This window comes from Phyllobates terribilis, unplaced genomic scaffold (genome assembly GCF_046119375.1).
Source record: "Phyllobates terribilis strain yellow unplaced genomic scaffold, ASM4611937v1 Scaffold_1__5_contigs__length_1240528914, whole genome shotgun sequence".
Lineage (NCBI taxonomy): Eukaryota > Metazoa > Chordata > Amphibia > Anura > Dendrobatidae > Phyllobates > Phyllobates terribilis.
In genome coordinates this window covers 64,250,606-64,266,058 of record NW_027362761.1, presented here as the reverse complement: position 1 = coordinate 64,266,058, position 15,453 = coordinate 64,250,606, and the positions used below count along the sequence as shown (strand labels likewise).

The 15,453-nt window shown below is 41.2% G+C and overlaps 1 protein-coding gene across 3 annotated transcripts in view; it reads right to left on the bottom strand.

The window, feature by feature from the left end:
* Positions 1-3,952: 3,952 nt before the first annotated feature.
* Positions 3,953-15,453, bottom strand: part of FRMPD1 (FERM and PDZ domain containing 1) — a 214,799-nt gene continuing 203,298 nt past the window's right edge. For all 3 annotated transcript variants that reach the window (XM_073662693.1, XM_073662686.1, XM_073662703.1), the window contains 2 exons: positions 10,013-10,885; positions 3,953-8,436 (listed from right to left, as the gene is read on the bottom strand). In XM_073662693.1, coding sequence (XP_073518794.1) covers positions 6,317-8,436; positions 10,013-10,885 — 2,993 coding nt within the window. In that variant the 3' untranslated portion in view covers positions 3,953-6,316. The remainder of the gene's footprint in view (positions 8,437-10,012; positions 10,886-15,453) is intronic.

Genomic DNA, 15,453 nt, shown 5'->3' with positions numbered 1-15,453 from the left:
CAAGGACGTGGACGTGCTTTCTGATAGTGCTAGTTAAGAGTGTGCAATGACAGATGCAAATTGGGAGGCATCTTCGCATGGGGATTGGCATGCATGCACAACAGCGGAAGAAGCAGTTGTGTCACCCGCAGACACTGTTGCTGGACCCTGGGGTTCGGCCCACTTAGTCGGGTGCTTTGCTGCCATGTGGCTGATCATGTTTTGCTAACCCTGCTGATGCTGGCCTGGCAGGTGGTGCAAATGGCCTTTTTGGGGTTATCGGCAGAGTCTTTAAAAAACAACCAGACTCGGGAAGACCTAACAGTTGTACTGGCAACTTCTGTCGTGTTGGTGTTACGGGGAACGGTTGCCCGCTTTCTGTCTGCGGCCACCACACTACTTGTTCTTGCTTGTTGTGGTGCTACACCTCCCTCCCCCTGTGTGCTGCTGTCCTCGCTCTGCGTGTCACCTTGCCAGGTTGGGTCAGTGACTTCAGCGTCCACCACCTCATCTTCAACTTCCACACCCTGGTCCTCCTCCTGACTTTCTGGCAATTGTGTCTCATCATTATCCACCTCTTGTGACAGTTTCCCACCGTCGCCTTTGTGTAACTGTGGCTGCTCAAATATTTGGGCATCGCTACATGCGATCTCCTCTTGCCCCGCTTCAAGTGGACAGGGCGAGAGGCCCGAATCTATAAATGGAAAAGTGAACAGCTCTTCGGAGTGTTCAAGTGTGGGATCAGTTGTCTCCCGGCACTAGGCATGGTGGGAGGAAGGAGGATCAGGGTGAGGAATATGCCGTCCAGACTCACGGCAACTGAGACTTGACTGTGTGGAAGACAGGGTGGTGGTGGCAAAGTGACAGGAAGCATTATCCGCTATCCAACTAACAACCTTTTGACACTGCTCTGGGTTCAATAGTGGTGTGCTGCCGTCTCCTAGTAATTGGGACAGGAAGGTTGGGTGACAAGATGTGGGTGTTTGTTGTGGCACAATTTCAGCCTGTCCACGGCCTCGGCCTCTGCATGCACCATCACCATCACGTCCACTTCCCCGTCCCTTGCCACGTGCCTTGCCTATTTTAAATGGAGGACAATATTTTCCACGTTCACTAGAAATGGCTGAATTTGGAGCGAAATTATATGTGATACGTGTGACTGAAAACCACAGTTTTACATAGCTGGCCTGTAGGTTACTATTTTTCACAGCGACCTCGTGTCAATAACTTCACTGACACACTGCAACAAAATTTAAATGGAGGCCAGAAATGACTGAATTTGGAGCGAACTTATATGTGATCAGTGTGATGGACAAACCACAGTTTTAAATAGCTGGCCTGTAGGTTACTATTTTTCACAGCGACCTGGTGTTAATAACTTCACTAACACACTGCATTAAAAATGTAAATGGAGGCCAATATTTTCCATGTTCACCACAAATTTCTGGATTTTTATCGCTGTAATATGGAAAAGATCTGGCTGTATTCTGCAGTGGCAACAAGCAAATGGAGCAGAACAACGGTGTTCTCGGGATTGGTTTTTAAGCAAATAATCAGGATTAAGATGAAAAAAAATATCCCTGGCCCCTGATACATGGGGCTATTTCTAGAAATATCTGTAACAGCAGCAACAGACAGAATTGGAATGGAGCCTCTTGTGCTGTATGCACTGCAGTCTGCCACATATACTGCCTGCCTAGCTCTGATATATACACTGCTCAAAAGAATAAAGGGAACACTTAAACAACAGAATATAACTCCAAGTAAATCAAACTTCTGTGAAATCAAACTGTCCACTTAGGAAGCAACACTGATTGACAATCAATTTCACACGCTGTTGTGCAAATGGAATAGACAATAGATGTTTCTGCAGGTGGGGACCACAGACCACAGGAGGGCAACAACCCAACAGCAGGACCGCTACCTCTGCCTTTGTGCAAGGAGGAACAGGAGGAGCACTGCCAGAGCCCTGCAAAATGACCTCTAGCAGGCCACAAATGTGCATGTGTCTGCACAAATGGTTAGAAACCGACTCCATAAGGATGGTATGAGGGTCCGATGTCCACAGATGGGGGTTGTGCTCACAGCCCAACACCGTGCAGGACGCTTGGCATTTGCCACAGAACACCAGGATTGGCAAAGTCGCCACTGGCGCCCTGTGCTCTTCACAGATGAAAGCAGGTTCACACTGAGCACATGTGACAGACGTGACAGAGTCTGGAGACGCCGTGGAGAGCGATCTGTTGCCTGCAACATCCTTCAGCATGACCGGGTTGGCAGTGAGTCAGTAATGGTCCTCAGACCCCTTGTGAGACCATATGCTGGTGAGGTTAGCCCTGGGTTCCTCCTAATGCAGGACAATGCCAGACCTCATGTGGCTGGAGTGTGTAAGCAGTTCCTGCAAGATGAAGGCATTGAAGCTATGGACTGGCCCCAGACCTGAATGCGATTGAGCACATCTGGGACATCATGTCTCACTCCATCCACCAACGTCACGTTGCACCACAGACTGTCCAGGAGTTGGCCGATGCTTTAGTCCAGGTCTGGGAGGAGATCCCACAGTAGACCATCCGCAACCTCATCAGGAGCATGCCCAAGCGTTGTAGGGAGGTCATACAGGCACGTGGAGGCCACACACAATACTGAGCCTCATTTTGACTTGTTTTAAGGACATTACATCAAAGTTGGATCAGCCTGTAGTGTGTTTTTCCACTTTAATTTTGGGGGTGACTCCAAATCCAGGCCTCCATTGGTTAATAAATCTGATTTCCATTGATGATTTTCGTGTGATTTTGTTGTCAGCACATTCAACTTTGTACAGAACAAAGTATTAAATGAGAATATTTCATTCATTCAGATCTAGGATGTGTTATTTGAGTGTTCCCTTTATTTTTTGGAGCAGTGTATATATCTATATATATGTTGTGGAATACCTAGACTAACAGGACATTCAATGGGCCCTCTGCTATATGCACTGCAGTCTACCACATACACTGCCTGCCTAACTCCTGCTGTCACCACTGAATAGATGCAGCTGGATTAGCCCTCAGAAGGACTATTAGTTCAGATGGATATATATAGATGTTGTGGTATACCTACACTAACTAATAAACAAGCAAATCTCTCCCTAGCTCAGCAGCAACTCTCCCTACACTGCCTGTTTCCGGGGTAGACTTTGATGAGCATGGCGGCGCCAGGTCTGATATAGACCTGATGACGCTGTGCGGCCAGCCAATCACTGTAATGCCACAACCAACATGGCTACGGCATTACAGTGTGTGGCAGGCAATCCCTGCATGTTCATTGGCTCTCTAAAGAGCACCAAACATGCAGGGAGGGGACCCGAGCTCCCACCTGAGCAACCAGGAAATACTCGCCGAGCTTGTCGAGCAGTGAGATGCTCGGGCGAGTACCGAGCAGTGGCGAGCATGTTCGCTCATCACTAATGAAGACCATTTATTAATACTGTTAGAGGGTGCATCAACAAAAGAGTCAAAAACAGATCATGTGCTCCATCTTTTATGGCAGGATTCTGGCACATGTTGCTTGCTAGATATCTCCAATTGTGTATTAGTTGTAGCTGGTGCAGAAGGTCCTGGCATTTCTTCCATGTATGGCTCATCTTTTTCCAGCTTTGTAAGATTTTATGTTATTGTGATTTAATGTTTTATTGAATGATAAATATACATTTTCCTATTATACATTGTTTTATTTTATTGCACTAGTTGGTTGAGCTAAATGGTCGGAAGATGGTTTAATATACAGGCTATCTCCAGAACGCCAACCAAATCAACCTAATAAGAATAGTTTCATAAACAGCGGGATTTTATTTTTTAAAACACATTGCAGTTTTTGATGCCATTTCTTTAGATGAAGCCAGAGGTGCATCCAGCAAAAAGGAGAAGTATTAAGCCATTTCTTTATATTTCCCATACCTTTTGAAACTGTTTCTCGATTTGGCTAAAAAAAAAGAAGCTACATTAATAATATCAGTGACGTTGCTGAAAAAAATAAACAAAAAAACGCTTTCTTTTAGGAATAAAAAAAGGGTAAAATAGCACCAATAATCTGTATTGATTGTGAAATGTGAATGTTGTTAAAACATAACCAAGGTCACTTGTTTAGGCTGGGATGACATGGGCGTATGTTCTCTCATGCGAGAGAATCGGGCTGATTACGTTAATGACACTCGAAAAGAGTGTCAGCGCTTGTGCTCCGATTTTATTGCATGAGACAATGACAGCACAGGTGCGGAGCAGACAGAGAAAGTAATTTCACCATCTCCTCCATTGCCGGCGTCAGCAGTAACCTGACTGCACTCGGATGAGTTTACACGCACCCATAGACTTGTATGGGTGCCCACGATCCGATTTTCTGATGCACTAACAGCATGCTGCGATTGTTCTTTCATGCTGATTCGGCATGAGAAAATAATCGCAGATCAGCAGTGCCTCATAGAATAACACTGGTTATCCGATAAAAACATCAGATAGCACTCGGCCATGTTATATGGCAGTGTGAGTGAGCCTTAACTTTGCCTAAAAAAAGACACATATAGCCTAAATGATGAAAAAAATACATTTTAGCCATAGTTTGTAGTTTCAATCAATGTTCTATAATTTCATTTTATGTAATAGAGGGCAACTGAATAACATCATTATAAGAAGAAAATACATTAAGCATATATTAGAATTCTTATTAGTAAAATAAAAAAATAACACAAAGAAAAAGTATATTGTTTGTCTACAGTAAAATATAGATATTTTATATAGAATTTACTATACTTTGAGTTGTATTATCATTTTATAGCTCTTTGGTGCATTCTGTACATATAAACAGTTACATACATCATTAGATAAAGTTACAGAAAGTGAATTATGTGTAAACATTCTATGGAATGGATAATGATATCCAGAATAATACCAATTTTAGGGTCAAAAGACTATACAGTGTGCTGAGAGAAAGCAAACCTTTTGTACAGTTTACATATGCTTATTAAGGCAATACTTATATTGTGCTCCATTAACTGTATAGCTAGTGTTATGGATGGTAACAGATGTGACAGACTGTAAAACATTCATTTGGTCTCATCAGGTCACACTTAGGCTGTGTTCCCACACTGCATTTTAGCAGCATTTTTTTGCTGCGTTTTTTTTATGCAAATTAAAAGCTACTTTTTACATTCCCAGCAAAAGCAATGAGATTTCAGAGCTCTCATGCACACGCTTGCTTTTTTTTTTCCTGATTGAATTGGAAAACAGCAGCATTTTTTTTTAATCTGAAGCATGTCACTTCTTTCAGCGTTTTTGACTTTCACTTGTGTGTGTTCACGCTGAAAAAAAAACTGAACCATGCGTGTTTTCTGGTTAACTTCATTAAACATGTACTGTAGACAAATGGCACATATATGGCACCAAAAAGCAAACCTGCACCAAAATCTGCTTTTTGTAAGGAGCTTTATTTTACTGAGCAGAAAACAAATGCTGCTAAAATACAGCTTGTGAACATTGCTTGTTCACACGTTTTTTTTCAATACAGATTAAAAGCTGCTTTTTACAGTACCGGCAAAAGATATAGGATGAATTGGAAAACTGCAGCAAAACTTGCTTTTTGTAAGCAGCTTCTTTACTGACAATGAAGCAGCTTTTGCCTGGAGTAAAAAACGCAGCAAAATGCAACATGTGAACATAGCCTTAGACTTAAGCGGCCAACTAACACATTCCGGTCGTCATGTATCGAAACTAGTGCAAAGTAATGGCTCATGCTCACAACCATGTTATGGTTTTGTACAGCATCCAAGCACTGTTCTTTATTTGCAATGCATGTAGTAAAATGACCAAATGAACAATTGTTATTGGGTCCACTGACCTCATTTTACTATTTTGTATGACTGTTTTCTTTCCAAGCCTCCAAGTTGTACAGACTCCAGAGCAGTTTTCTGAAGTCTTTACTATGAGTTGCAATCATACCTCCATATGCCACCAAATTCTTATTTTCTTTATTGAATATGGAGTGACATGTTCCTTTGGATGTCATATTACAAAGGTATTCTCCCCTAGAAACAATGTCATGTGCATGAGGTCTAAAATAGCAGTACTACCCATAACAATCAGATACTGTCATTGTGCAAGTGCAAGTTAGAAAACAATATGTGACATCATTTTGGCTGCCATGGGTAATATTAGTTTTGTTTTCTTTCTACATACATATATATAAATATATTCCACTACTTCATACAAATTATAACTGTGCAAAGCTTTGGTGGGTAGGTGAGGTCTCTTCACAACTTGTATAAAGAGGCAATTGTGCTCATTCTCGTCTTTTTTTTTGCATTTTTTTAGAGAGAAACCAATGATCTGAATTGCTGTGTCAGGCAAAATATAGCAGCAGTGAGTGCAGTGCACTGGCGGGACAGTAGTTTGCAGTGCAAATCATTATTTTCACTCTCGGAAGCCTTTTTGGCAGCTTGGACAAATTGATGGTAGGTACATATGAGATCACGTAAATTAGTTTGGAGATCCATTTGCTTTTTATTGCATCCTACACAACTAGAAAATTGGAGACACACATCTGTCATTTGCATCAAGCCAAAAAATGTTTCTTCTACAGCCTGATAAATCTCCTCAGACAACTGGTCTGAATTCAGGACCTTCTGTGATGAAGACATCATTTGACGGGACACGTTACAAAGACATGACTTTTGTTCTGAAAACATGGCAGCACATTTGTCTTTTGGGTGCATTTTAAGTTTGTCTTTGTATTCCTCAAATATCTTTTGGAGGTCCAAAACACTGTCCTTCAATTTGTCAAAACTAGTGGGAGATTCCTCTATTCTTCTCCTTAGAAGATCAAGAGCTTCAAAATGCTCGGTACTATCTCTAGGGTTATGGCTATTTTCCACAAACAATGAGCTCACAGAAGAAGGTGGTGTTGTTCTAGGTAATGGAGAAGTGCTTCTAGTAAAATCAATAATTTCATCTTCTGTGTCATAGTTTCTAGACTGAAAACATGCCGTGTAAGATAATTGACAGCTACAATTTCCTACTTTGGATATTTTGGGACTTTTTTGAACGGAGTCATAATTCTGACATTCATTTTCTAGGACTGATGCATCATAAGACTTGAAAGCTTTGTTTGTGGCATCATCTAACCTTGGTGTGTTTGTATTTGCTTCTAATACGTTTCTCTCTTTGTATGGTAAAAACCCGCCGTAGCCATCATTTGAATTCAGTGTAACAACATCAGAATCTTTTTTCTCTTCACTTTCATCACATCCTGATTTCAGAGTGTCCATTGTGTCAGAGGAGCTCAGGTACGGTTCTGGAAATTGTTTGTTACTGCTAGACATTCTTATTATACTAGAAGAATCTTCTGATGTGAATTGGTCTTGTTCTTGACTTGTTAAAAGATGCGTTTCCTCTTCACTGGGTGATGCACTGGGAGTTGTAGTGGTTCCATCTTTAACAGAATTTTTAGGGAAATTCGTAAACAGATCAGCAAGTCCCTTGAAGTCTAAAAGCAAATCGGCAGCTCCGGAGAAACCAAACAGTTTCCGTTTTTTACAATTTTTTTGTGAACTTTCCTTAATTTTTGGTTCTCCCTCAGATGAGTCAACTCTTAAACTATTGTGAATCGATGACTTTGTGACTTCCAACTGAGCAATATATGGTAATATCCGTTGAGTAGAAGGAGCAGAACCGATACCTTCTTTGATAATCTCATTTTTATTATCATTTTGCAATATGTTTGTAGATGTCTTCATAACATTTTCCTCAAAGACGTCTCGGTTTGTTGCCTCAGTTATGCAATTCATTTTGTTTTCTTCATGGCTTTCAGTTGATTCCAGGCAAGAAGCAGTGACCTTGTTTGTGCTCTCTGAGAATATTTGTAGTGATATTTCTGATGGACTGACTCGCCCATTGTGTTCTTCTGTATTCCATGCTTTAGGGGTATGAGAAGAATGACTTCTCTCTCTAGTGCCAAAGTCACTTCTAAAACGAATAGCAGATATGGAAGACAAAACTGAATCGGTCACTGATTTTGTCTCCATAGTTTCAGGTTCCATCTCAATTAAACTAGGTGAACGTGTTTTGTTTTTAGATTTAACTATGCATTTGTGTTGTACAAGCGATTTGGTTTCTAGAAGAGCTGGTTCACCTTCAATGTCTTTCAAGGAAGAAACAGTAGGTGAATGTGATTCTACTGGTAGGTGAGACTCTTTCTCAAAACAACATACATGATCCACAGTCTCTGAAGAGTCTGAGGTTGGTAAAGGAAATGTGACCTGAGTGGTGTAGTCTGTCTGCAGAAAAGATCTTCTTTTCCGCATCATTTTTGTTGGTTTTTTAGTATATTTTATCATTTTGCTTTTTTCAGTAGAATTTTTGTCTAATTCAGTGTGTGAGCCATGCAGCGCTCGTCTGTCTGCATAAGAAAATCTGTTCTCTGGTTTTGAACCTAAAAAAAAGACAGAAAATTCACAAATTGAATAACATATTAATCATTACCATGATCATGCAAATAAAGAAAAAGGATTTATATATTCAAGAAACGCTATGTAAATTCACAGTAATGGTTCATGGTGGATGAAGAACTACAAAGAATTTCTGGTTTTCCTTTTTTTTTTTTTTTTTACACAATATTCCGTTAACCCCTTTCATATGCCCGTATGTATAAAGCAGGCTCAAGCACCCTTTGCCTTTCCTCCTGCAACGCACCCACCTGGTCCAGTGGGTTGCTATGGTAGCCAAAGGCCTACTAAAGCTAAAAAAGTAAAAACAAAAAGAAAAAAGTTTTGAAAAATTAAAAACAAAATATCAAAGTTTGAATCATTCTCTAAAAAATAAACATATTTGGTATTACGATTTCCGCAAACGTCCGATCTATGAAAATATAAAATTAATTAACCCCTATGGTAAATAGCGTAAAGCAAAAAATATAAAATCAAATCGCCAACATTTTGCACTTCCTCTCAAAAAATGCATTAAAGAGTGATCAAAACATAATTTCCACCCCAAAATGATACTAATGAAAATGACAGCAAACCCTCACACAGTTCCGTCAATGGAAAAGTTAAAAAGTTACAGGTCTCAGAAGCTGGTGTCACAAACTAAAGTTTTTGTTACAAATTTTGGGAATTTTAAAATAAAAAAATAATAATAAAAATGTTGAAGGATGTTGTCAAGTCATTTTTTACTGCACACTCGACACATTAAAAAATGACCCCCCCCAAAACAATGGAGGTAATTGAGATGCTTTTTTTCCATTTCACTGCATCATTTCACTTTTTTTTCCAGTTTTCCAGAAAAAGGAAAATTGTCAGGGGTTAAAATAAATCGGGAATTGCTAGGCCTTTTAGTGTGTAGCTACACATTTAGGTCCTGATTCTTCAAAACTTTTATGCCAGAACTCTGGCATAAAAAGCTTTGAAAAGTTGCAACATTTTGAGCAACTTGGAGTTGTGCAAAAATTTTGCGACTTTTGGTGTTTTCACAACACTTTTCTCCACCTCTGCCAAAAGAGGCGAAGCTGGGGCAGGATGGGGAGGCAGCAGCAGGTGCGTAACGCCACATCTTATCTAATTTATGACTAGAGTAATATTAGTGGTGAGGAGCATGGAGACGAACACCACTTGACAGACACTCTTGATTCATTAAGAGGTAACTGCCTCTTAATGAATCAGGAGCGTCTGACCCCAACATACCATCTCATACAGACCGGCGTGAAAATCGCTGGCTTTGATGAATCGGGGTCTAAGTTTTAAAATGTAAAACATCTAGTTTTTTTCTAAAAACATTCTAATATCTAGCTGTTATCTAGAAAAACATTATTTTCCCGCAAAATTCTTTCGTTTTAGAGGAACATAAAATATAAGAAACTTGATCTGATAACTGTACAGGAGAGTGAATTAATTCACTCTTTGATGGTAAGGGTTTCATCCTTCACAGGAAAATGTTAATGGATTTCAGAGGAGGGGAGAATGATGGTGCATGGTAGCAATGTGTAAGCGAACATATTATAGAATTTGATTTACCCGGAGAACTTATTGTGGGTGTGAAGCGGTCTGTAGCATCAAAGAATTCCTCTTCAGAACTACTGTCACCAAAACCCGGTGGAGGGTCCAGTATAAGAGTTTCCACTCCATCATTCCTGCCATGACTATAAGCTCTATTCTGAGTTTTAGTTTCTTCTATTTGATTCATTACACTGTTGCTTTCCGGACTGCTAGGAATATTCTTATCCACACTGCTGGCAGGGGAAACATTTGAGCACAGGCTGTAATACTCCATTATGTTATTTTCTGTAAACTGACAGCCAAAGAAACTTTGCAGATCATTTTCCTCTTTGCTGCCTATCTCTTTAGGAGATCTAGATGGCTCCTTCAAATCTGGTACTGTATCTTCTTTGCAATTAATCTTCTGCAAAAAGCATAGCAATGGGTCTTGTTCATGGCAGGCATTCTCTTTGCATTTCTGTTCAGGATCATCAATGAAGACAATTTGGTCCTCCGTAGAGACGTCTTTCAAAATTGGTGTATAAAACTGAAAAAACTCTGGCTTACTTGAGGAACATGTCTCTAGATCATCTTCTTCCAGAGCATCAATTGAATCACTGGACCAACTGATTTTATAACCTTGACTTTCTGTATTAGCGGAATCTGAGTTTTCAGAAATGCTGTCCGTATCATTGATTGTATTATCACAGTGGTCTTTTAATTTGAGATCACTTTGTTTATCTTCTTCATTTTGCTTAATCTCACATCCATCTTCCCCATCTTCTTCCTCATCCTCCTCCTGTAAAGGTTTTATGTTTCGGGACTTCAAAAAATGGAGATCTGATGAGAGATCTTGTGAGGAATCCAATTCTGAGGATTCTTCAGAGTCACTGCAAGCTCTAGATTCATACCCTTAAAGTAAAGACAAAATTCATTAGCATGTTAGTATTCATGGTGATAAATGAACATAAAAAATACATTTTCATAAATGCATATTCAACGAAACTTTCCTCATTGGACATAACTTCTAACCTAACTGACTGCCTGCAAATGCCAATGATTAGTTTTAGCTAAAAGCAGCACTATAGTAAGGGGTGCTGCTACAATGGGTGCAAAAGTAGTAATTGTACCTAGGGCCTACAGGCGCCCCAATGGGCCTCTGCCTCAAAAGACCAATACCATAAATTACATGTGATGGGACATGTCTCGGATTTTACATTAGTTAAATCTCTGACTATAGTTTCTGGCTATTCTGATATTCTATTAATTCACATAGTTCATATTGGACCACTGTTTTTGTATTATTTAAAACAACATCTTAAATGTCAGTAAAAAATAATTTCATTAAGTTAATACCTACTTATTATTATGCTCTTTTTACAAACTCCTTGCAGATATTGTTCTTAGTGGGATTTGAACCCAGGACCCCAGCGCTGGAAGTCTACATATCTAACTACTGAGCCATATAATAGGATTTGGAGAATGCCACTCAAACATAGAAAAACAGCTCAAACTATACCATATGTTGTAATTAATGAATTAGTGCAAAGTTGAAAATTCACATTAATATGTTCTAAAAATTCCCCTAAATCCGGACGGCACTCAGATAGGAATTCCCGGTCCAATCACCAGGTTTCCTGACCTGAGCTAAGTGCCTCATATACACTGCTCAAAAAAATAAAGGGAACACTCAAATAACACATCCTAGATCTGAAGGAATGAAATATTCTCATTGAATACTTTGTTCTGTACAAAGTTGAATGTGCTGACAACAAAATCACACAAAAATCATCAATGGAAATCAAATTTATGAACCAATGGAGGCCTGGATTTGGAGTCACCCCCCAAGATTAAAGTGAAAAACACACTACAGGCTGATCCAACTTTGATGTAATGTCCTTAAAACAAGTCAAAATGAGGCTCAGTATTGTGTGTAGCCTCCACGTGCCTGTATGACGTCCCTACAACGCCTGGGCATGCTCCTGATGAGGTTGCGGATGGTCTCCTGTGGGATCTTCTCCCAGACCTGGACTAAAGCATCTGCCAACTCCTGGACAGTCTGTGGTGCAACGTGATGTTGGTGGATGGAGCGAGACATGATGTCCCAGATGTGCTCAATCAGATTCAGGTCTGGGGAACAGGCGGGCCAGTCCATAGCTTCAATGCCTTCATCTTGCAGGAACTGCTGACACACTCCAGCCACATGAGGTCTGGCATTGTCCTGCATTAGGAGGAACCCAGGGCCAACCGCACCAGCATATGGTCTCACAAGGGGTCTGAGGATCTCATCTCGGTACCTAATGGCAGTTAGGCTACCTCTGGCGAGCACATGGAGGGTTGTGCGGCCCTCCAAAGAAATGCCACCCCACACCATTACTGACCCACTGCCAAACCGGTCATGCTGAAGGATGTTGCAGGCAGCAGATCGCTCTCCACGGTGTCTCCAGACTCTGTCATGTCTGTCACATGTGCTCAGTGTGAACCTGCTTTCATCTGTGAAGAGCACAGGGCGCCAGTGGTGACTTTGCCAATCCTGGTTTTCTGTGGCAAATGCCAAGCGTCCTGCACGGTGTTGGGCTGTGAGCACAACCCCCATCTCTGGACGTCGGGCCCTCATAGAGTCAGTTTTTAACCGTTTTTGCAGACACATTCACATTTGTGGCCTGCTGCAGGTCATTTTGCAGGGCTCTGGCAGTGCTCCTCCTGTTCCTCCTTGCACAAAGGCGGAGGTTGCGGTACTGCTGCTGGGTTGTTGCCCTCCTACGGCCCCCTCCACGTCTCCTGGTGTACTGGCCTGTCTCCTGGTAGCGCCTCCAGCCTCTGGACATTACGCTGACAGACACAGCAAACCTTCTTGCCACAGCTCGCATTGATGTGCCATCCTGGATGAGCTCCACTACCTGAGCAACTTCTGTGGGTTGTAGAGTCCGTCTCATGCTACCACGAGTGTGAAAGCACAACCAACATTCAAAAGTGACCAAAACATCAGCCAGAAAGCATTGGTACTGAGATGTGGTCTGTGGTCCCCACCTGCAGAACCACTCCTTTATTGAGGGTGTCTTGATAATTGCCAATAATTTCCATCTATTGTCTATTCCATTTGCACAACAGCATGTGAAATAGGAAGCAACACTGATTGACAATCAAAGTGGACAGTTTGATTTCCCAGAAGTTTGATCTACTTGGAGTTATATTCTGTTGTTTAAGCGTTCTCTTTATTTTTTTGAGCAGTGTATAATTATGAGGCAGTTAGCTCAGGTCAGGAGACACGACAGTCAAGCTGGGCATTAAAATCCAAGCACAGATCGTGTTTTACGGATATGTGATACCGGACTAAAGGGACAGGGTCAAATCTAAGGGATAACAATCCGCTGCATACGTGGTTGCTATATAAATAAATAAAATAAGTAAATAACCTCATATTGCACAGTGCATGTATGACAAGGGGACAATACATCAATGACATGCTGCTGCAACAGCCTGGATTGCAGATAAAACTGATCCAGCCTGTATTGCAGAGACCTCTGATCCTGCTTGGATTGCAAAGAATTCTGATGCTGCCTGGATTACAAAGAACTCTGATCCTGTTAAACCCCTTTGATATCATGGTCAATAGTGACACTGACCATAATGCCTAAGTGGCTGGAAAGAGAAAGAAGACTTTCTTTGCTACGCCACGAAAGCTCACAGAATGTGATTGCAGGTGCCTACAGTTCTGCATAATAGACATTGTACAAAAAACAAACACTTGCTGCCTGAAACATTTGCTACCCCATGCCCTCACACAATCTTCTGCCCCCCCCAAAAAAAAACATACGGTATACTATAAAATAACCTAACATAGCTACATCATTAAAAAAAGAAGAAAGTTATGTCTCTGAGAATGCGATGATGCAAGAACTTAAAGGGGTTTTCCCACGAACAAAATTAATTTTAATGAACAGATCTTGGAATAAAAACTTCCACAATTGGATGTGTTTAAATAAAATGTCCCTGTGCTGAGATCATCTTATCAATGTGTTCCTGCTGTGTACTGTGTAATGGCTGTGTCTGACCGTGCAGGAACAGGGTCTGATCATACCACATCTCCTGGGCAGGGGAGGACGCAAAAGAGTATACAGACATTACAGCAGGGGGTCACAGCTGATTCTTTCTGTGAGGTAAAACATTACCCTGCCTGTTTTTAATCGGTGTTTTACTTCAAAAGAAAGAATCAGCTGCGATCCCATGCTGAAATGTCTGTATACTCTTTTGCATCCTCCCCTGCCCAGGAGATGTGGTATGATCAGACCATGTTCCTGTACGGTCAGACACAGCCATTACACAGTACACAGCAGGGGCACATTTATAAGATTATCTCAGCACAGGAACATTTTATTTAAACACGTCCAATTGTGGAAATTATTTTTATTCCATGATCTATTGATTAAAATTAACTTTTGTTCGTGGTAAAACCCCTTTAACTGCACAACATAGGTAGCATCCTTAAGAAGTTAAACATTAGAACTCAGGCTGTGTGCCCACTATGCATTTTTTAAGCGTTTCCGCAGCGGCAATTCTACAGTGGCAATTCCGCCACGGAAACGCTTAAAATACGCTTGGTGGAAGGTCTGCCATGTTCCTCAATGATAATCTGAATGTGCTGTGCACATGCTGCGGAAATTTCCTCTGCGGATTATCATTGCGGAAAAATCCGCAGCACTACCATTAATTTTGCGGAATCGCAGCGTTTTGCATTGGACCACATAACATCCGCATGACTACACGTGCACATGCGGATATTATGCCGTTCAATGCGCGAATGGTACCCGGGTCTGGAGATGAGGAGACTCTCCTCCAGACCCGGGTACCATAGTACCTGTGGTTAAAAAATAATTAAAATATCACCTTTCCGGTGCCCCCCGGTCTCCTCTGAGCGGCGCTGCTGTCTCTTTGGCTTCCGGCGGTGGTCTGCAAGGACCTTCCGTGACGTCATTTAGTCATGTGACGGTCACGCGACCGCTGACATCAGTGGTCAGGTGATGGTCGCGTGACCATCACATCACTAAATGACGCCATGGAAGGTCCTTTTTAGAGCACCGGGAGCCGCCGAAGATACTGGACGCATCGCTGAGGAGATCGGGGGCCATCTGAAGGTGAGTATAATGTTTTTTTTTTATTTTTGCATGTTCAAAATGCTTCACTTACGCTTCTACCTGGCAGAAAAAACGCATGTAAAATCCGCACGTGTTTTTTTCTGCCAGGGAGATGCAGAAACGCTCAGGAAAAATCCGCAGCATTTCTGCATCGTGGGCACTTAGCCTCAGGATGGCGATACTAAGGTCTACATTTTACCTATGAAGGAAATGAAGTTCCCACCTACATGGAACATGAGCATGTTCTTATTTTAACCGTTTTATCTTAGCTTTTGTATTATTTTATAGAATTATATAAAGTAAATATTATTTCTGTTTTGTACCATTCTGGTAATGAGAAATAAA